The sequence below is a fragment of the Fistularia commersonii genome, chromosome 26, assembly GCF_037954325.1.
Source record: "Fistularia commersonii isolate RoL2024-O1a breed Wild chromosome 26, RoL_Fcom_v1.0, whole genome shotgun sequence".
Taxonomy (NCBI): domain Eukaryota; kingdom Metazoa; phylum Chordata; class Actinopteri; order Syngnathiformes; family Fistulariidae; genus Fistularia; species Fistularia commersonii.
The window spans coordinates 8,884,513-8,908,650 of NC_141309.1; the positions used below are offsets into that span (position 1 = coordinate 8,884,513).

General features: G+C 38.7%; 1 protein-coding gene across 2 annotated transcripts in view; it reads right to left on the bottom strand.

Annotated features, from left to right (window-relative positions):
• The window catches only part of rhobtb4 (Rho related BTB domain containing 4), a 38,552-nt gene that overhangs the window by 9,217 nt on the left and 5,197 nt on the right, over positions 1-24,138 (bottom strand). Inside the window, exons 1-5 of one of the 2 annotated variants that reach the window (XM_086173706.1) lie at positions 11,553-11,895; positions 6,241-6,442; positions 5,894-5,997; positions 1,131-1,316; positions 109-928 (exon numbers count right to left, since the gene is read on the bottom strand). In XM_086173706.1, coding sequence (XP_086029832.1) covers positions 109-928; positions 1,131-1,316; positions 5,894-5,997; positions 6,241-6,442; positions 11,553-11,581 — 1,341 coding nt within the window. In that variant the 5' untranslated portion in view covers positions 11,582-11,895. Of the gene's footprint in view, positions 1-108; positions 929-1,130; positions 1,317-5,893; positions 5,998-6,240; positions 6,443-11,552; positions 11,896-24,138 lie in introns of those variants that run through there. The other variant, XM_086173707.1, reaches the window with a different exon arrangement.

The window sequence follows — 24,138 nt, forward strand, 5'->3', positions numbered from 1 at the left end:
GAATGCAAAACCTGTTGAAAAATTTTTCAATTTCCCACTTTAAAAAAAAAAAAAAACATTAAAAAATACACATTTTTAATATAATCCTACTGCTCTCATGTCCATCACCTTGAATGGTTCTTCCTGTATGAGTGTATCCATGACTACTACAGTCATTAATCGTGGTCTTCCAGTCATGGGATCATCAATGTGCTCCAAACAAACACTCAGAAACCCCCTTCCCCAGCTTGAAAGTGCACGACCAGTCCCATATGCTCCCAGAGAGTACTGGGCTCGAGAGGGAAGTGCATTATCGCTCTGGGAAGTCCTCAAAGAGCCATGCAGGAGCAGATGGGGTCGATTCAGGCCCCGCACCCCTCCATCGACCCCATCTTTATCAATGTCCAGACTCTTAGTGCGCCCAGCTTGCTCCTTGGCGCCTCTTCTGCTCTGCTCATCATCTTCCACATTCTCCAAGTTATCCCTACTCTCGTGGCCCTCCTTCCATTGCTCCATACAGGATCCTCCAAGATCAAGGGTGAAAAGATCATAGAACTTGGAGCAGGAAGTTGCCAAATATACCTTGTGTGCAAAAACACGGGTGCCTCCCCCCTGAAGGAGGAAAAGTACATCTGCACACAGTGGCTGACAGAAAAGTGAGTCAGGGCCCTTGCCATCTGTTGGAGGGGGATCTGGGATTCCTACTATAGGCCGCGGAGGACGAGGAGGCAGGAAGGGAGCCTGGAGAAGGGGCCTCTGGACTTTTTTAAGGTGAGACTTCCAAAATTGCAAGTGACGACGTGAGATGAGTGCAGCTCGAATGGCATTGTCAAAAACATCTTTGACACCAAACTGGGCAACAATGCTAGTTTCATAATAGGGAATGCCAAGCTCCTTTGCCACCTCATGACCTCTCTCTGGAGGGAGAATATCTGTTGGTTTGATGGGTCTGTGGGATGGAAAAAATTACGACATTAATAACAACGGTATTAAGATAAAGACTGACACACATACAAACTAGAGGGAAATAGCGGGTAGAGGGCATTGTAAAATAAAGAGGATTATCTTAATGACACAACACAATACAATGGGCGGAAGTCATGTCAATTTCTATCTGAATCTGTCAATACCAGCTGTACAAGGTTTCTCACTTGGCTAGGGGTCGCCGTGCACGATTAACTGCATCCAGATCAGCATATCGCAGATCCAGCTGGCAGCCAACCAGGATGATGGGTGTCCGGGGACAGAAGTGCTTGATCTCTGGAAACCACATGGTGCGAACGTGGCGCAGGGAATTGGGATTAGCCAGGGAGAAGCAAAGCACAACTACATCAGACCTAGAGAGACAGAGAGGGGAAAAAGATATAGACCATGTTCAAAGATTTAAATAGAGATAAAAAAGACAATTACAAAGGAGAGAAAAAAGGAAGATGTGTCATTTGATGGAATGATGAGGAGGAACAAATGAAAACCACTGTCCTGCTGAAGATTATAAGTTTATGTTAACATAAAGCCAATATGGGAATAGAAGACATTTGTTTGGCTGCTACAAGACACCGTGGGAGCATTCAAAGGCATTGGGGCGTCATGAGATGGATTAATGAAGTGCAGTTTTTGTATGAATGTATATATTTGTACGTTCGGCCTGTTGATCCCCGTGGCTAACGGCTTTTCTTTCCTGGAAATCTTTTTAGGCCTCCAAAGCTCACCACAAAAGCAGGCCAAGAATAAATAAAGATACAGGAACAGACTATTTTCTTCAGTCAATATATCTCAGTAAGCAGACAGCCGCATTTTCAGATCATCTCTAACATTGAGAATTCTGTTTAAATGATTATATCAATCATGTTTCTGCAAGATCACGTTTTTATAAATAATGTTCTCAGTATCAGAAAGAATGATCATTTAATGTACCACAGGAACGCTTATACTTGAAGAACCCCCCTTTTCGAAGCAAATGGCATCAAATAGAAACTGTTTTTTGCAGCACTTACATCAGTGACAGTATTGAAATATATTACTTCTGGAACATTAGTATCCATTGGTTGATATATATTTCTCTTTTCTTTAACATCAGACAAAAGGTATTCAACCAGATTTACAACTTAAAGCAGCAATGCATATTTAGCTGCATTTCTCTCTGACAAGGTATTTGACCTGCATTTGAAATGCCTGATTGAATGTGAAGACAAAAGCAATCCTATCTTGCATTTAACCTTTAAGTCTGATTTTACTTTAATACCCTGGCTGAAAGCAGCAAGCTGATTTACTAAAGAAAACATTTTGTTCCACAAGTTCCATAGTCCACCTTGGTTACAAAAGCAAGTCAGCAACCCCCCCGCACCTTCCTCCTCCACCTCCTCCTCTTCCTCCTCCTCTTTCTCCCTTCTCCATTGTTCATATACAGGAGAATTCAAATAAGTATTTGTCAAAAGATGAATAGGCTTAGTCACTTCAAGGTTACATTCTGTGTATATTAATTTGTTCTCATGGTTGAGGGCACAAAAATTAAGTTACAACAGATCTGATGTATTTTTGGGCCCCTGGTCTCATCCACCCATTGGCTTTTCCCAATTTGGCCCACTTGAGGTCAATAGTCAATTGCAAATCCAGTGTAAATTTCTGTATGGTCATCACATAATTCAACTGCATTGCTTTTGTAATGTCCCTTCACACTATCACAGAAATGTGAAAAAAAGATACAGAATATGCATTTTATCTAGACATCAACTTCTAAATTATTCAGTAGCTAAATTCAAAGATAAGACCACATTCTGGGTTTTGAGAGTACATACCATTTTATTTAAGTAATCAATAGTTTATGACTAAACGTGCAGAGAAGTACAAGAACTTCAGTGATGCAGATTAGGCATCTGTTTTTTTCTCCAGCTAAGCTTACATTGCAGGGACTTTAGCTACAAACAAAAGCAAACAATGTCAATTTTTTCTCCTTGGCTTCAAATCATTGAATGTAGGCAACAACAGGGAGTGATTTATATGCAGAGGTAATGCATCACCAGACAAGATGAAAGTTCAATAGGGTGTTAGACAGGAATGATTGCCCAAATATGACTTGGTATATTTTCAAGACTTTTGAATCAGATTCAAGATAAAGTGCCTGGATTGAACCCATATCAAAGTGGGCATGTTTAGATCAGGAGGTTGATGCTATCAAAATTGATCACTCAGACAGAATATTAGTTCACTACCGTTGTGCTGCATTTTTGAAGAAGCAGGAGACTGGACTCCATTACATGGGCTACAACACAGTGTTTGGGTGTCACAGCCTGGTCAAGGTTCTAAAAATAATATGAGACCCAGGAGCAGGGATTTGAGAATTCTGTAATAACATCTTAGAGCTCTGAAATGCAGACCAGTGGCATATTTTGTTGCGGCATTACAATAACCTACCTCAATTAATCAAAATATAATTTTCAGCTTTTTATGAAGCCATTGTTAGCATCAATCAAGCTCACTACAAAAGTTCTAGATTATCATTTAGATGCTTGAGAATTTTGATAGCCACCCCTGACCTTGATCTTATTGCTATGGCTTTAGCCAGCACATTAATGTTATCATACCAAGCCATAAACTGTTGTGACTACAATATCAGGTGGGTGCTTTTAAGGTGCTAACATTATAATAAAAGAATTACAGCACTTATTAAAGCTGTTCCCTTTCATTTTTTCACCCATGTTATGTCAATGTGACACAAAAAAAACTCAAAATGAATAATTAACCTCAACTTTGTGCTTAATGCATGATAAATGGTTTAGCCCGATTTTTAGTTTTGCATATACGATCAGTTGCCAGATTATGTACAAGCAGACTCATCATTTGGATGCACTCATATTAACAGGAACAATGGGCCTCATGTGGCAATATTGAGCAAATGATTCCACATTTAGACAGTCTATCAAAAAAAACATCAGATCCAGACTACATGTCTGTAATACTGTTATGAAAAAATATCTCTTACTAGAATGATGGTAACAATTAGAGTATGCAATGTCTTTTAATATAAATCTATGTTGTTGAAAAATCTGAGACTGAAATAGGTGTTACTCCTTCCTCTTTAACCTCAAATGGATCACATTTTAAAGGAGATGTACCTGCTCAGGAGTCACAAAAAATGTTCATGCATGTTCACTGAGTCCCACTTCCTTTGAGGACAACAAGACTTCAGCACTAGAACAGCATTTCTGAGAAATCCCACCACATTTGTGGTCATCTAATGTCTTATGTAAAAGGAAACATGCTTCCATAACATCAATTAATTACTGTTTAGCTCAACTCGTGTTTTTGAAAACCAAACCAAGTCACAGCTCAGTAGCAAATATCTGTTTATCGTATTATTAATCAAAACATGGTCCTTGGACTACTGTATTGAAACAGTGGCATCTGGGTCATGTCAAAGTGAATAAAAAGTAAAAAAAAGATGCAAATAACAAATGAGCAGATGCTGCAAATGATGTGCAGTAGCGTCTTTCTTATAGGTACTGATGTTTTTTTCGTGGAAAATAGTCTGTAACAGCCACATAATTTGTTGTACATCAGAACATTTGGCACGGAACATGTCCACACCAACTGATATGTACAGTATTTATCTTTGACATTTTGTCAAAAAAATGCAACATTAATGTTTCAAACATCACTCTACATCTGATGTGAATTATATGATGCAAATAAGGATATATTGATATACAGGCAAAAAAAAGACCAAATGAGAAAAATCAAAAAATATTCATTAATCAATTTCTGTTGGTATTGGATGAAAATGGGTAAAATAATTTGAGCTCACTTAACCCATTTTTGGAAGAGACTGTTTTCCAACTACAATGTTCTAACCCTAACAAAGCATGTGACAATCTGTGTATTGCCTGACAATGTGTTGTTTTGAGTTTTTATATCAACAAAAGGCCCCAAGGTGTCAAGAGAGTGAAGGAGCAGCCAAGTGTCAAGGGCACAGAGGAGGCAAATGATGTAAGCGGAGTAAAAAACTAATGAGAAAGATGGTGCGAGAGGTGAGGTGAGGTGAGGTAAGAGAGGGGTAGACTGGTTAGAGGAGAGGGCATGAACCAGTGGATGAGCAGGGCTAAATAGGTAAGAAGAGAAGTTGATGCCTGCAGCTGCAGACACCAAGGCAGTAAAAAGGCATGAAACAGCTGAGTTGGCACTATGTCCTTATCAGCTGACAGCAGGCTGACAAAGCATACAAGACATTTGGATAGACTTGAATGTACACACAGAAGCAGATCACTCTGCAGATATACAATTACCAAAGTGAGGAAGAACACAAGAGACAGGAGAGAAATGTTAAGAAACTGGATTACCCTGAACCAATACAAACACATAGTCTGTCATGTGAAACTGTGAAGAGGTAAAATGTTACACAGAGTGGATCCACCAATCATCAAAAAGCAAATCACACACTGTGATGTGAACATAACCAGTATGTCGTTGTGGACCTTTTGCTGGGAAGGACTGAAAAGGCTTATTAGATGGTGGAAGATATTAATAGGATGGGACATAGCTACAGTGAAAAATACTTCTTTACAGACACAGACAGACAGATAGGATACAATCCTTTGATTGAACCAATTGTGAACTTGTGTTTGTAGGTTTGTATGATCTAGCTGTGTCTGTTAAAGTCTAAACTGTCTGAAATATGAATGGATATGCTTTTGTTTTTATGGATTTTTTTTACCTGTTGGGGATTGTTTCAAATTAGGTAAGGAAGTAAGTAAATAAATAGATAAATAACTTGTCAGGTCCTTGTTTAGGTCAAAGGTGAGATACAAATAGCTTTTGGGTCAGAGTTATGTTTTGAATTTTTTTGACTTAATGAATGTCAGTGCCACTCGTAATAAAGACAGCTGCTAAGATGTGTATATGTTTGTGTCCACTTTCTCACCTGCCATAAGCAAATCGTCTGTCCTTGTGATGATCCCCAAATGTGTCCCAAAGCCTCAAGGACACACTGACCTCATCAACAACATCACGAGATCTCTCCAACACCTGTAATGCAAAAGCATCCGCTTATTATCAAGCCAAAGGCTCTGAACTGCAATGTACTGCTTGTTTTTTTGATATTCACAATCATTCCCCACAGTTTAAACAGCATGAGTGTCTTATTTAAATATTTAAATTGATCCCTGATTCATTCTTAGAATAGTCATTTTACCTGCATTAATATGCCCAATAACTAATTTTAGCTTCTTGACTTTGCTGACAGAATGTGTGGAAGAGATAAATGCCCACCTCCTGGCATACGCGGTACTGGTCAATGGCCCAAACAGTTGGCACATGCGTAGCAAGCAGCTGATACTGCGTCAGGGTGGCATTGCAGGCCCGGGCACATATTAGCCTGGTCTTTCCTACAGCGTTATCCCCAACCACCACACATTTAATGGTTTCCACATTGGGTCGCTCATAGTCTGTGTCTATATCCATGGAGAAGGCCCTGGAGAGAAAATTGGAGAAACATACAGAGTAGGAAAACAGGTCAAGTCAGTGCTCCTGAAGAATTTAAAATACTTTGATAAGTCTTTGCAAAAGAACTAACACTGCATTTTGACAGTCAAAGCTACAGAAATCCATTTTAGTAGCTTTTAACTCTTGCCCAATCATGCAAGAGGAGCTTTGTGATGGCTCTTTGCCCCTGTAGCTGTACTAACCAGCATACAGAGGGTTCTGCCAAACTCCTTTGGAGAACACATGGACCACAGACTGAGGAATGGGTCTGTGCCGCTATTTATATGACAAAAAATGATATCCCCTGAGCTCACTCCCCAATATTTTCCCCCATTTCAATGTCAGAACTGCATCTTAAGAAAAACACATTATTAGTCTTGCTTAAGTCCTGTTGGATGTGAACGCAACAGCCCAAGAGGGGGAGTTGATCGGCAGTGAAGTCCTCCTGTGTGAATTTGATGTGGGCGTTGATTGTGTTGAGGTGGGTGGTCATTCTTCTTGATCTTGATCTCTGCAGCTATATGCATGATCTATGTAGCTATACGCATGATCTATGTAGCTATATGCATAATCTATTTCATGTTAACATCTCCCTAAACCCAGTAAAAGAAATAATAGAAGAGGGTAGTTAACAGATGTATTGCCCAACCACATTGTAAACAGCTTATCAAAATCCCTTCTAACTGCTTAAAACATTTCTGAAATTTTAAAAATACATAATAATACCATTTTTTAAACATTTCTAAAAGAACTGCCTCAATTGCATAGCGAACACCAACACAGTTGGACCTTATCCTTTAAACATTTGAAAAGAAGCACTCCAAGGCCTCATAAATAGAGCATATGAAACATTGATTAAGGCTCCTGCTCAGTATTCAGTTGATGTAGATGTCTTTAGTCCCACACTGACTCACAAAGCCATTTTAAAATGGCATCTATTCACAGGACACATGAGCCTTCTATTCAGTCATGACCTGCTCTGGTGTCCTCAAACCTTTTCGTTATACTCCTGTTCCTAGAAATAACTTCACCAGCTAATAGCAATGACTAAGTATTGGTGTGTATATGAACTAAACCCAGCCAGCCAGCCAGCCAAAAAAAGAGGTAAATTTAGTTAAAAAGTTATTGTATTGTTGGTTGCAGTCATTGCACTTTGTTTCTTTCCATCACTGCCTTTTAGGCACACACATTCATTATTACTCAACATGACAATAGTTTCTGTACCATCCATAAAAGCACAAAAAAGGCAGAAAGTGATACAGAGATGATGCAAAGATATTATTAAGTGGTAGCATTTCCCGTGCAACACCAGATGAACAAAATGGGATTTCAGGAGAGACAAGACAGAGGGGGGATTATTAAAGTCTTAAAGAGAAATAGATGGACTGTCAGCCCAGCATTATAATCGGCCAGTCATGCAAACAAAAAAAGGCAAGACTAACTATAACCAAGGCTAATGGAGTTAAAAAATAAATGAAATAAAAGTGAATTAATATAATTTTCATGATGCATTTATCTAACTAAATAGTGACCTTAGTAATACAGAGAGATAAAGATTCAGGAATCATCTGCTACTGGCAAGTGGGAGGCTGAAAGTGAATATGTGCACGCAAGAATATATGTGGAGCATGTTGTAATGAGCTTAGGGCTCATCTGAGAGGCCTGGAATGATGCAAACAGTGACATAACCTGGAGTGGGCACTGGTAGTGGTGTGGATGGTTTCTCAAGGGAATCAAGAAAAATATCAGATGTGGTACTCCATCTACTGTATGTCAAGCTCTGAAGCATGTCAATTCATGGATTGGTCAACAAGAATCGACATACACATCACTGCACTTTAAAAACAATTTATCTTTCTCTGACTTGTAGTTTGACTTCATGAGCATTTACAGACTTCAACAAGTATTTCAAATTGTTGGACTAAGAATTGTGGGGAAATTGGAGACTACAAGAGTAGATTGATGAGCCTCAGAGGAGAAAGAGAATCTCTATGGCTCGGATTTCATTTTAGGCCAATGACCGATTGTGAACTGCACAGACGTCTAGACTTCATCTGCTGGTCAGTCTCTTCTTCCAAGCAAGGGAGTACAGAAGCCTCACTGAAAATTGTGCAAGAAGCAATGGAGAGTGCATTGAGCTTTTCTGTGCAAATGTGCAGTGCCACTGACTATTACAGTGGTATCCGGCCTGTTTAGGCTGTATAGCAATATTAGGAGCTGAACTACCCACTCAGCAAATCCAAGCTCTCACAGATTTTGGCTTTAAGCTATTCTCTCTTAATAGCATATTCAATATCATTCACAATTCTTGTTCAAGATTATATGAGCCAGTTCTTGTTTAAGATAAGCTAAGCTAAAGACACCCAAGATAAGATAAGATAAGATAAGATAAGATAAGATAAGATAAGATAAGATAAGATAAGATAAGATAAGATAAGATAAGATAATCCTTTTGTGATCATCAAAGGAAAAATATTAATGCAGAGTGAGCAGCCTAAATCAATATAAATAGAAAGACTGAAAATAAAATGGGTTTACAGCTAATATGCCTTATTTCAATGATTGTTCTCACACAAATTTAATAGAAAGCACCTGAACCCTTTCTTGGTGGCCATATCTATGACCTTGCACATTTCTAGATGGTACATAGCATTAAGCAGACACCTATCCCCCACACTTTGCATCTGCCTGATGTTATGTAACATCTTCTGTTATCTACTGGAAGTAACCACTCATCTTAAAACACCACAGCTCCCATCCACCTTTGGGGTCATGTTTCCTTTGTGCTGCATTTCATTCTAATGCCAAATTGAAGCTTTCGGTGCATCTGTTCACTGCAAATATTCATCTGATCTAACTACAGAGGGAGAAAAAGCTTCGAAAATCACCCACATAATATATTGTCCAACACTTAAGAGAATTTTTTTCATAAGTCACTACACTTATGAGCGTTGCGTTTAAAGAGGCATGAGAGCATGCAAAATACTAAATGTAGTCCTTTTTTGTTTCTAGGCGTGTGTGTGCGTGTGTGTGTGTGTGTGTGTGTGTGTGTGTGTGTGTGTGTGTGTGTGTGTGTGTGTGTGTGATCTAGGTGTCGGAGACTGTGACTGCCATGGGCACAGCTGGCACAGACTGGTTACATAACCTGGTCTGTAGCCTCAGCTTGGCTCCCCGGATGTCTGGCAAGAGACCTCATAGACACATGTCGACATGTACTTGCCTCAGCTGACTCAAATGAATCATATGTTAAAGTACAACCAGTGGCAGATGGTAAGATGTATGCATTTATCCTAATGAATGAGTGGGTCTTTGTGAACAGCAAGTCATCCACTCCTCTCTTCATTGAAATAAAGCTTTGTAAGTGCAGACTTTCACTCCATGATGCCCTCATTTCCTTTATCCTTCCTTGCCTTCCTCCTCTCTATATTTGCCACCTACTCCTCCCTATCTATCTTGCAATCTTAGCTTGTTCCTTACAACATTTTTCCAGCTTTGGCTCTAATAGAAAATGTTTATCAAAGCCAATGTCAGCTCTGTCCATTAATAATCTTCTTCTTTCTACTATCATTTCCACATTAGCAGAGTGCTTGCTAGTTTGTTAAATATATCATTAACATTGTCAGGGATGTGAAATTGCATTCTTTTCACTTTTAAGTCCAATTCCATTTTGAAATTGACCTGTCTTTGCTTTCAAATTCTGATGGGAAAAACAGCTTTGAATAAATCACCAAAATATTACTTTGTATATGGGATGAGATCAAATATAACCCACATATCCTTTATAAATGGACATGGGGATATTTTCTTTGTCCATGTTGTGTGTTATGTTTGATGAGGACATACAGAGTTTCAAGCTCCATAATCAGTGTGTACCTCCCTCTACAGTTTGATAAAGGGGTCAAACCATTCACATCAGCTACGTAAGACTGGCTGATCCTTGTATGTTGGCCCACCAGTGTTGCACTTTTATCACCAAGCTGTTGACACAGTAAAAGTGTTGCTTAACAGAACAATATGTAGCTTTGTTCTGTATCCATCTGACTGCATATGCAGTAACAACGGCATCAAAGAATGAAGCAGTAAATGAAGTATCTTTGAAACTGAAACCTAAATGGCCGACTCTAAATACTGGCTTAACGGAGAAACAACGGAGATACAATTACAACAGAATATTTGATACAATAAGAAATGAAATTCTGATGAAGCACATGCAAAGGGGTCATATGTAGCTATAGATTCAGGAAAATGTGAGCCTTTTGCTTTGAAGACAAGGATAATTAATATGTACTTGCAAATAATAATAACAATAATAATAATAATAATAATAATAATGTCATTGGCTGGTGATGACAGATTTGTTCATTTCTTGAGAGCTTCCTCACCACCCTGCAGCTACCTGTGTAACACAAGCTTTGTGGTGACGTCATAGCCACAGAATCAGCTTTACTTTTTTTATGGGGTGGGGAGGGGTCATTTCACATGCACGCATATGCATGCACATTTATAATCCGTTTAAATGTCGAGTGAATGATGGGGTGTAATATCACACTTATCAATGAAGCACCTCTTACGTCCTCCCCTTCCATTCATAGCCACCTGACTCATTCAGATTTTTTTGGAACCCGATTCAGCAGAATCGCTATTTAAACCGTGTATATCGTCTTTAGGGTCTGGGCTGGGCACAAAAATTGAGCATAACAAGAAGACGTATTTGACATGCAATCACATGCAAGCGGATATCAACCTATTTCCATGCACGGTGCGCTGGTAAGTCTTGCGTAACACGCCAAGCCCATCCACCGCGCCACAACACCCACAAGCATCAAGCTGTGAAACAATGCACGTTCACTTGGGACACAGAACCCCCCTCCCTAAAACTACCATCTAATCCCATGAGGCATTCATTTAGGAGGAGAATATAGGATGAGACTAAGAATCCACAGAGTAGGCTGTACTTGGATTCCTAAATGAAGATGCAGTGATCTTTTCTTTTACTGAACCTCTGGGATGGAGGATTATATAAATGTGTTGAAGGCGACCTCGTGCCGAAGCAGCGAAACCCTGGTCGCATGTGACTGTTTCTTAGGAGCGGTCCCTACCTTCCGACGGTTCCGGAATTGACCCACATGCCACACTGCTGGTGGTTCAGCCGGTCTCTGAAACCGGACGTGGACGCGTGGAGAATTAGGAGGTGGTCGAGAAGGTTCCGTTGTTTGACAAAGAGCACATATATAAATATATATGACTGCGGGCGTCGCGAAGAACCTCTGCCCGTTCACATCCTCCAACCGTCTCCTCCTAGCTAGCAAGGTGTTACAAGTGGTCTCGGGTGTCCGCTCCAAACCTTAAATACTACTCTTCTCAGCTCACACTGGCGCTTTTTGACGTACAATCTGAACACGTCGAGTCATAATTTGCCTCTTCCTCAGCCAACCTCCTCGTCTGTTGTTGTTTCACCCAGCTGATTTCACGAGACACGCCCCCCGCGACGGAACGTCACAGCGGTTCACCCAACTCCAGCCGTGAGACGTTCAGGTGCCGTCAGAAAGCGGAGATATGTAGGGCAGGCGGCTCCTCCACGACAACAACCCCAGCCCTCGCCGCTGTGAAATATTGCGATGGGATTGGGAAATGCAGAGCAAATTAGAGGCGAGAGGAGGTGACATCACTCAAAACAGAAATCGAGTTGTTTTTCTAAGCGCGTCGCAGGTTATTTCTGGAACAATGAAAGGCCCTGGGGAGCTATTTTCGAGTCACAATGAATAATGAACTGTAACCGGTGCGTTAGGCAAAGATTTATGGCCCATTAATGCCGGATCTTGGTGGTGCGGAAATGGAGAATAATCGGCACATCAGCAAATCGTACCCGTTAAAATCTAAATAGCCTTTTGTGCATTAATAGCAGCGGAGTGTTGCGTTCACTCTCCCGGCAGTGTCCGACGTGTTATAACATTTGATGTCAGATAACAACAAATAGGCCGGTGCATGCTCAGACGCACGTCTTGTTCCTCACGTAACAATTCTTTCTCATTCCCCATCCTTTGGACTGTCAGAAATAAGGTTCAACCCACTTTTCCAGCACGAAGGGCACTTCGAGATAGGTGTTGCGCAAAAAGGAGCAAAAGCAGACATCTGGCTGGTGTGGTAAATAGTATGCTCTGACTCAGTGCCCTAAGTCTTTTCCAGGACCTCGATAGTTTATTTCTGGAATATTCAATTCTGAGATTTGCCAACAAAAATCCTTCAGCGGGTGGGAAATTTATCCCAAGCATGGTACTTAGTGAAGCTACATTTATTGGGTTAACTTTCTCTACAATGTACATACATTGCAGTATTTTTGGGATGAGAAAATATGTATTACATAACACTTCAATAAAACATTAAATGGGAATTGAGGCTTCTCAGGCCGTGTTCAATATGTGACTGCTCTACCCAGCGTCCTTGTTAAACGTGAAAGACTGACGACAGACATCTACTGGATGACTTTGGTACTGATCACCCTTCAGTGCAGTCATTTAAGGCCAGCAAGTCAAATCTGTGGGACACAAACTGCAATAGAAGCAGAAATGTCTTCAGAAATGAAGATAAATTACCAAGAGTTTAAAAGTACATCTCTTTTAAAAGGTTTGTTGATGTTCCATTTCACCCTGCAGACTTGCAAAGATGTCTAATTTCATACCTATCTTCTCACAGCAGGAGAGAAACACTACATTTACACGGGGGTTCAATGTGTATCAAGTAGAGATGTGTTTTTTTATATATTTGAACAGTGGGGCCCTGAGAAAATAGTGCACTCTGACCTGGCTGGCATGGACAGAATGAAACAGCATGAAAGATGGGCTTGGACTGCTACTGGAGAAAGCAGGGGTTCAACAGCACTGGTACTGAGTGGGCTTAGAAATCTGAAGAGGCATCCCCTTTGTTGGAGAGGTTATTTGTGAGAGAACTCTCAAGCTGCACAGTCTGGTCTGATGTCTAGTCTGGATTTTCTCCACTGTTCAGCTATAGAAGTACAACACAGACAGTGCAGCTTTGTTTATGAGCTTTATCGCTCTTTTATTAACTGTGTGGGAAGTCTACTCACTTTGATTTTACACTTTGGTGAGATTTAAGTTTGGACAAAGAGGTGAGATCATTCTTTGGCATGGTTACTTTCAGAAGGAGTGTCCAACAGCTTGGTTAAGCACAGAGTTTAGACTGCAATATCAATCAAGAAAGGCTAGACATGATTAGATTTAAGCCACTATTTATCCATGAAGAAAACTCACTTAACAAGTATGACTTTATGGCAGGATTTGCCTGTTCACAAAGGTAATTAACACGAAAAAGTCTGAAAATTAGTTTAAAAATCACATATACAAAATATGATGGAAATTAAGGTTGTTTGTTTTCTGAGATTTTTTAAATTATTACCCCCATAAAATGAATAATTAGGAACTCTTAGGTCTTTGTTTTTACTTTCCTTGTTAAATATGCAGTGAATGTGCCACACAAACTAACAATTCTGTTTAAATAAGAATTTAGTAGGCCATCATTGTGACACGAAGAAATTGTTTTATTTTCCAACCCAGCAGTTTAACAACATCTTCTCTCCTAAAATAAGTCCATATATGTTGTCTTTTCTGAGTCAAATGGATTGCTCGATAACATCATGCCATTATTTCATATCACCTAACGGTTGTTGTGAATCCAAAATGAAAATCATCCACCCATCTCATTTTATTCTGTCAATTGCTTTTCTGACCCTTCTCTCACCCCAGAATGTCCAACTGGCCTGCACACCCCATGCACCAGCGTTGGACTGGAGTTGCTCTAAAGCTGTCAAAACACCCAGCTTCTCACACACCCCCATATCCCAGAATTCATGAAAAGCACACACAATCAAAAGCATGAACAAACCCATATCTTTCCTCACACACTCAATGAAAAAGTGCTACATGTAGTCCTGTACACAGACAAAAGTAGGTCAGAGCTGCAGTGGGTACTCTAAACAGCTCTCCACCACCATGGAACTGATAACAGTATCAAAGATTAAATTCAGCCCTGTCACACACACACATACACACCAACACAAAATGCACAAAATTATATTCCAGATGTACAGATAGTACATCATACATAAAGTGTGAGATACGTTATTATTTTCTTTCTCTTTTTAGTTGTTTTGGGGTATTTCTTTCTCAGAAGGACAAATGGATTTTGGCTTGCTTTTTTTTCTTTGTAGAAAGAAAGCAGGCATGTCAATAAAATGATCTGGTCAAAGTCAAGGGTGACCACGAGTTTTTAAAGTGAAGAAAGTGTGTGTGGGAATTCAACAACTGATACTGGTGAATGAAAGGAAGGACAAAGAAAACAACACATGTGTTCCTGAATGGTTTTCAAAGGAATTGAAATCCAGTGTGTTTTTAACAGTTTGCCTATTTTCCAATTGATGAGAGGCAAGTTACTTGTGTATAAGTGTAAAAACATTCAACATTGGATAAGTTGGAATAGAGGGAGCGAGATGTCTTTGAAAATGTTTACTTGTTCGTTTATCTGTATAGATAGTCTTATCTGAAGTCACTTGAAAAACACCATGTGGGTGACGAGCTGTTGTTGCCTCATTATTCCCTCATAAATTCTTCTTCTTCTTTCGGCTTTTCCCTTCAGGGGTCGCCACAGGGAATCAACTTTCTCCATCTAACCCTATTCTCTGTATCCTCCTCTCTCACACCAACTACCTTCATATCCTCTCTCACTACATCCATAAATCTTCTCTTTGGTCTTCCTCTAAACCTCTTGCCTGGCAGCTCCAATTCCAGCATCCATCTACCAATAAATTCTCTATCCCTCCTTTGTATATGACCGAACCATCTCAGTCTGGCTTCTCTGACCTTCTCTTCAAAACATCTAACATCTGATAAGACTCATTCCTGATCCTATCCATTCTGGTCACTCCCAAAGAGAACCTTAACATCTTCATCTCTGCAACCTCTAGTTCTGCCTCCTGTCTTTTTGTCATTGTAACAGCTTCAAGGCCATACAACATCGCTGGTCTCACCACTATATTGTACACCTTTCCTTTCATTCTGGCTGATAGTCTTCTATCATATAGTACCCCTGACACTATTCTCCACCCATTCCAACCTGCTTGAACCCGTCTCTTCACCTCTTTTCCACACCCTCTGTTGCTTTGGACTGTTGACCTATTCCCTCATAAATTTACTTAACTTTATTTCTCCAATTTGTAGAATTGAAATAACACAATGATTTTTGTACATTATGCTTTTTTCACTTTTCATTCCTTGTAGTAACAGATTAGCAAACGCAACATGTGTATTTTCTATACCGTAAATATTTTTGCTCAACATTTCTAACACAGGAAATGGACACTTCTGTTTTCTTTATTTCCTTCATAAATCGTAATAATGTGCCAAAAAATATTTTTCAGCTGAACCAGTCCAATGGGAAATGCAAATTCACAATGTGTTTTAACATAGTTTAGAGCTTTTGTGTAATCATGAACCTCTCACCATCCAAGATCAAATATAGATAATATTTATGCAGTCAGGGAAGTGTGGAATAAGTCAGAAAAATTAATATGTTGCGCAGTGCAACAAAAATAATTAATCTTCAAAGGCCTAATTTTTAAAACTTGGAGGTTTTGTTTTTTTTCCAAAAGTAAACTGTAAAAACATTAAATTCAAGTTATCATTAACACAGTTAGTGGGATGACATTGTATCTCCCTTAATGCCATTAATGGTTCACTGACAATTTGATGAGGTATGTTTGTCTGATGTCAGTGTTTGCAATGATGGGTTATGATGGCAGACTATGTAAGGAATGTTAAGTGCCTCCTGAGGCGCATGCTTGATGCATAAGAGAAAGATAGAATGCAAGCTGCAGGAGAGAATGGAAAAATAAACATAACTATTCAGATGGTGTAGGTGGTCCTGTCAGATAGAAAACCAATGTCTGGTTTTTATTTTAATGCCAACCCTTTACTGCCACTGTGGTGTGTTTTCCATAATACTCTTCCCGAAGCTGATTGCATTTTGAATCTTCCCATTTAGAAGTTTGTAGCATCTGGTTCATTGACAATAATCAAAGTCAGTCCATCCCGCAGTCCACAATATTGACAAGTCACAATGGTTGTCTGTGGTATTATTTTCTCATGTGGGCTGCAAAAGTGAAAAGATAAGCAAATCCAGTCTTTCCATTTTTGTTTTTTTCTGTCATTATTTTCTTGCTTTATTCTTCAATTTGGTTTTGTATTTTATGGCCATATACAGGTGAATGCATGTGAGTAAACAGTGTGCCCAGTTTTTCCAATAGGCTGAGGAGATGGATGAGTGAATGTTTTAATGTCTTCGGCGAGACACACTAATTACAGTAAAAACAAAAGGGGTATAACAGACAGTTCGCACAAACGTTAATAATAATAATATATCGTCTACTGTCTGACTTAATGCCCCTACACAACTCTTGTTGAGAAAAACATAGGTTTTCAATAATATTCACAACATTTCAAATGTATGTCTTGAAATAATATATTCAGATTTAAGGAAAGACTCATCAAAAGCTTGCAATTATACACACTGACAAACAAATACACTCTGTTGGAACGACACAAGGGTCAGCAGAGGTGCATCTAAAGCTGTGGCTGTCAAGTGGCAGGGCTAATCTTATTAAGGCTCTCTTCATCTGCTGGTCCAGATTCTTAAAGGGATACTTCACTTTGCTAGGAAAAGGCCACTATTCTAATCTAAGCATGTCTTTAGGGGGCCAGAGAGTTTCCCTTTTGATGGTGGAGATATCGTTACATTTGAGTGCAGTTCACTCCGGCCGGTCTTTGTGACTGGAATAGTAAATGGAAAATAGTCATTTCTTTTTAAAAGAACTTTAACATTTACAAATCTTAATGGTTCTTTATAATTACTTGGACTGTTTACTCATTGGAACTCATGTGGGACTAAGTAACCAATCATCTTTATTTAATTGTTACATGGGTACTGAGATGGGGAGGGTTTAGCTGGATTGACTGGCTTTGCCAGTGTAGGGACACCTTTGTTTTGGTTAAAGGTAACTTGAAATTATATTTGTCTACATTTTCCTTATATGTGGTTTTAACTACAGTGTATGGCATTGAATTACAACTGACGATCCATTTTTTTTACAGTTTTACTACAACTGATTTAGATCTCATTGCCAGTGAAATCAGATTGTGCCACCGCTTTTGTGGAATTTCCAAAATTACAGTCTTTCTTTCACAGCTTAGATGAAGCATTGTCTTCAGTAACAATATTAATAGTTTGAAGTATTGTATGTGTGTGTCTGTGTGTGTGCTCTTATGTGTCATGTAGGAATAGGAATGTGCAAGGCTGGAATGATCAAGAGTGATTAGTAAGGTTTAGGATAAATATTTTAAGGCAATTCATTTTGAGTTATTAAGGACAATCGAACTTGATAAATTGCTTGCACATTTAGAGAGTCAAAAGAGATCATAACGCCATCGTTTGGATAACAACCATCATAAAACTGCACAGAGGAAGACAACCGTATTTTAACATCATTGAGTTCTGACAGTTTGAACAAGACTGATGGATGTGGATTAGTCATACTTTAATTCATTCCTCTTATCCCACAGGGTCAGCATGGCCAATCCCAGCAAGAGGAACCAGAGGCCGGTTGATCACAGGGCCACATGTTTGGCATACAACCATGCACCCTGTTATTCATGTGTTTGGGCAATAAATAACTTTCAGTTAACTTATCCCATGTTTTTGGATTGTGGGAAGAAACCAGAAACTCACAAAGAAAACACTTACTGGTAAAATAAAACAAGCCGTATTATTGTCGAAAAAAAAAAAGCAATTGCAAAATGAAAGGGCAACACAGATGGAAAAGAAAAAAGGCTATGGTGAAATGGTAAGTGTCTAAAAAGGAGAAAATAGAAGCGAGGCACTTACACTTCGCAAAAGCACTTGAACTTTTCAACACATAATTCAATATAAGCAAGCTCTGCCAGTATAGCAGAGGAAAATAGAGACACTTTAGACAGACGGTGCGATTTGATAATGAAAGGACAATAGATAATGGAACAATCCAGAGCTGTCTGATAGACAAGACAATACTGTAACAAAGTTAATGGCAAGCAATGTTGTGAAGATACATCACTCCAGTAATTCAGTGAATGCTTGAAGGAGCAAGTAGTTGTTCTATGAAGAGAACCTGTCAAACATACAAGCAGGCCTGGGAATTTGAGTGATTGCTTAAATACTACATATTAGTTAATTCATGAAAAAAATGATGAATGAGAGATGTACTCTTTGACAAAAAAGATTTTTGTGGGATTAGTGATGTGTCTGTTGGATAAAAAATCTGAAAAGCTCATGTAAGTAGAAGCATGAGCTGTTGTAGTGTTCTTAAACACAGTCAGGCAATTCATGTCGAGTCACGTCCTGTATAACATATTTGAGCCCACACAACAGTTCCTCACAGGCCCTGTGTTACAGACCACTTTCTCAGAAATGCTTTATCTCAGCAAAATATGCATGTTTTGAGAGCAATGCCTGCATCTTCCCCATTTTTGCCAGTATTTCTCCTTTTTTGGGATATGTTATGTAGGATCACATCCCGTAGAACCTATTTCTGGCTTCAGAGAGAGATGGGGTAGTTTTAGTCATAAAAACAAAGGCTAACATTTTTTATGAAAATGAAAGTCAAAGATCATCTAAAATTTAAAAATGAAAATAACTTACTACATTGAGTTTTTTTCCACTTCTTGGCATGTATGCATCCACTCGAACATGGAGGGAGTAAGTTGAAACATGTAGCTGAGAGACTGCAGATAAAATGAGGAGTTTGGTGCAACAGTGGTATTGCTTAAACATATGGGTTTTAGAAAATCCATGTCTAGACTTGGGAGTACTTAAGGATTAAGCAGAATAACAGAATTGCACATCTAATGGGTGCAGATGAAGACAACTGTTCATGCTAAGTTAATTAAACATCTAATTCTATTTCTCTGCAAGATTGAGTTCTTTGTTGGGTTAAAGGTATTAAAATGGAGTAATCAGACAGGGGGTAGCCATATATCAATCAGTGACAGCATATAAAGGACTGTATCAGAAAAAATAGAATATTGTGATAAAGTTCTTTATCTACTGTAATGCAATTGCAAAAACAAAAATGTCATACATTCTGGATTCATTACAAATCAACTGAAATATTGCAAGCCTTTTATTATTTTTATATCGCTGATTATGGCTCACATCTTAAGAAAACTAAAAAATCCTATCTCAAAATATTAGAATATAATGAAAAAGTAATTTTTGTTTTTTAACATTACAGAAGATAAAGAACTCAATATTCTAATTTTCTGAGACAGTCCTGTGGACATATTACACATCAGTTATTCAAAAGGCATCATTGATTTGTTTTTTTCAGAGTAGGATGGGTTGAAGAAAATGTTAAAAGTATACTAAGTATTGGAAACAGTGTAAAGTGGGATTAACACTCAGCTACACTTACAGTAATAAAATGATGTAATCATGCAATCATGTATGAGTTAATCATACAAGTCTTCCAAACTTACAAGATTTTATACGACCAAACACATGAAATACGTAAACAATACTTCATTCTTAATCTCTCAGGTGGGGAAGGTCATGCCCAATGCAGTGCCCTATGTTACCAAAATAACGGCCTTTTGTACCCAGCTATAATTTGTTCATAATCCAAGTCTTGCTTTTCTGGTAATCTGCTTGATGATGTCCTCAGATTATGAATTTGTAGTTTTTGTAGTTTTACCCATTAAAATGTTTCGTGTCCTTTGTAATTATGAAAAAAAAAAAAGTGGGTGGCATGGCACAGGGGATAGCGCGGTCATTCCTGGAACTGAACATTCCTTGTTAAATTGCCTGCTCCTCCTAGTGTGTTGAAGTGTTGTTGAATGTAAAGAATTTATACCCCAACTCTGGCATCCTCTGCCTTTTGAATTTCACTTTCACAGCAGCAGCTTTAAAAAACGTTCACTCCAGTTCTGTCACAAATTCATCAACACACTCTCACTCTGCTGTCAATCCACTGGAGAGGGTTGATGTATCATACATGGGCTGAATCTCAGACTTTGCTCAGGGGATATGGTTGGTTAACTGTTTTATGTCCAGTACAACTGATTCTGACATTTTCTTTCATACATCAAGCCAATCTGGAGGAAGCCTAAATGATCACAGATTTATACTGTATTTGTGAAAGGAGCACATTTCTAAGGCCACTGACATCTGACTGCTTCCTGTGGTGTTCCTGGTTAAAGTTAAAATCTTACCTAAACTTAGAACAGTGGTTGCTTAAACACTGCTGTCTACTCATAGTTAACTAACAGGGATCCAAGATAGGTAGAATACACGTTAAAATAGGTCATAAAGATAATGTAGGCGGTTTAATTCGGTATTGTATTCATCTGGCATTGCATCAACACTGAAATACGCATAAAATGAAATAAAATAAAAACACAACCATGAGAAAGCTTTGCAGACTGCAATGGTCTCAATACAGTCAAAATTCCAGAAACAGCCTGATCAAACAGTGTGAAGCCAAGTAAAACACCTCTGGACTTCAGTCTGGCACGGGGAAGCAGAGCAGCAGTTCTGCCATGGTCGCACTGCGTACAGTCTAATACATTGATGCAACATATGCAACATTTGGCCAAATCTCTTGGATTTTTGCTGTGCAATGTTGAAACAATTTTGATCTTTAACCCCAGAAGTGGTGTTTTTAACTAAAACATTTACTACATGCATTTGTTTGCTTTAAGATTTGCTTTATTCAGGGGTTTGTCTATCCCTTAGCATAATTATGGCTCTTTTTTCACATTTAAATTTGGTTAAAAAAATGAAGCATTGGCACCCCTTTCATGCTTGAGCACATCTACATCACAGGTTGGATGCAAAGATTTTCATTTTTATCAATACTGAGAGGCAGGACATTAGCAGAATACAAAGTATTTTGAGAGAATGAAATCACAGAGTGGGAGAGGTGTTAAAAATTATGTTCAACTCATCTTCACACTTAATTTTGTATTTATTTATATATTTATTTTCATCAGTACAAAGTTTTTTTTTTTAATATTTGGTTTGTGGTATTTTAATTTCAAAGCAAAGCATTTTTCTTTTTTTGCCATTACAAGTTAAGGAACAGGAATGAAAGTATGCCCCATTTAAACCCAACATATGTCTTCCATTTTTGATTTGACAATGAGTTGCTTGATATTACTATTTAACAGTCTCCCATATGTTGTTCCAGTGTGAGTCTTCACGTATGGGTCAGTTTCAGGAGTACCTCACTGGTAACACTTGCCTCACTCTGAACATTTAAATGTTTTTTTCCTTTCAGCTGCTCCTTTCAGGGGTTGCAACTGCAAGTCATCTCCCTCCATCTAACCCGATTCTCTGTAACTTCCTCTCCTACAATAGCTAACTTCATATGCTCAAAACATGTAAATAGTCTCTATTCATACAACGCTTTCACACCCTTGATGTTTGAAATCGTTGGATTACATTCACCCATTCACACACCACGCCTGGTGGCAGACTTGCCATGCAAGGCACTAAGCAGGCTATCAGGAGCACCCAGGGGTTCAGTGTCTTGTCCATGGACAATTCAGCATTAAGACAGACGGCCCGAAGACTCAAACCACCGAGCTTGCGATAGTAGAGGTGCTCACTCTATCAACCGAGCCATAAATTCCTTCAAGCAGTTGTTTTTTTTCTTTTCGTTTTTTTTTTTTTTTTTTTTTTTTTTCTTTTTCAGAACCCTGCCCATCATCTGTTGGGGAAAAACCCAATTAAATGAAGTGAAAATTTGATTTATCATTACGGTTGTGTTTGTCTGAGCCAAGTGAAAAAATAGGAAGATCAGTGTGCTCTGCTAATTCAGAAAGTCAGCATGCTTGTAAAGGGTACTAACCATGATTTCAAAATTTTTGACAAAATGTCAAGAAATAAGAAATACCTGTGCCACTTGTACTTTTAGATTAGATTACAGTCATTTAGCAGACGCTTTTATCCAAAGCGACTTACAAAAATTGCTTCTCACGAAGTTTAAAACTTCCGTCCTTATAAAGTTAGAAAATGATGAGTGCTGTATTTAGAATATCATAAAAGCACTATCAGCAAGGGTCATAACACAATGACCCCTGAATTTTTTTTCTATGATTCCTCAAGGGGTCCCAACTCCTGCTGCTGTGTGTCAAAATGAAATCTAGATAGCATATATTTTTCTTGTCTAACCAGGCCCCTACATTTTGCATCTTGTTGTTCTATCAAGTTGGAACAGGGAGTTGTCAATCAGGATTTACAATATGCTATTACTCATATATGCAGAAATAGAGAGGAGGCAATGAACAGGAGTGAAAGTAAAAGCAACGAACCATCGGGAACAATACACAAGAGGAAGTTCCTCGGTCGTGTTTACTTCAAATTGCTCGCATGTTCTTCATACTCTGGTAATGTTCTGCTGGAGTTCCTGACATTGTATTTCAGTTGCATAAACCACAATACTCTTCTGTGAAGATCTTGTTTGTTTGTTTTGGGGTGTTTGGGTGTTTTGGGAGAGGAAAAAAAGGCATTACCTCCCTGGGATTGCCAGTTTTATTCAATCACACACAGTGTTGAGACTGAGAGGTCAATTCAGGCAGCAGAATGAGAGTATAATCCTTCAGCTGGCCTGAAAACAAAAATATCACCATAATTTAAGAATATAATTTTTATATGACACCAGTGAAATACAATATCCTAAATACTGCTTAAATCTTCTGAAATGGAGGTTACCGCAGAACTCTATTTGCAGAAATATCATGAAATAAGATGGCACATGTATTTACACACACACACGCAGCTGATGCAGCTATGCACTGTAGGCATCCTAAAATAGTGAGATGGAAAAATCTATACTGGTGTTCAGTTATTTCCACACTGCTGCACTGCAGCCTGGTGATACAAGTGGCATACAGTCACAGCTATGATCACATGTCTTTTCCTTACCAAGCTACAGCATGGCCTCACAAGTGTTTATGATTAAAATAAGTTCAAATAGAAAACTTCAAACTGTTTTGCATGGGACATTACTATTGCTCTTGGTAAATATCTAGTGTTTGTGAACAGATGTTATACAAGCCATTTTAATGTTCTTAAGAACCAATACTATGTAAGCAAAGTAAAACTTACTCATTTCAAAAGGACAATTTAGTTACTATTGAGCTTCACTGAACATTTTGTCCCTACTGTATTACTAATCATTGTATCATGGTGAAAGTAAAAGGCAATTGGACAGAAAACCATTACAACAATAATGGATCATAAAACACACAGGAACTCAATAAGTCTGCATAAAGTGACCTCTCTAAAAGTCCAACAGCATTCAGTTCATAAATAGAAGCGATACTGATGCAACTGATAAAATATTTAGAGCAAAATGAGAATGATGTAATACTGAGAGATACAGAGATGGGGGGGGGGGGGGGGGCAAATGCGATTGTTCCATTGATCTGTCCTGTGAGGATGCCTTGCAGGAAATACTGTATCCAGTAATTTAACTGGATATCAGCTTCAGAAGTAAACAGCAACTTGTACACTGATCAAATGTGATTCATACTGCATTATCCTTTTGTGTTTGCATGATGCACACTGTTTTGTTTGCAAATT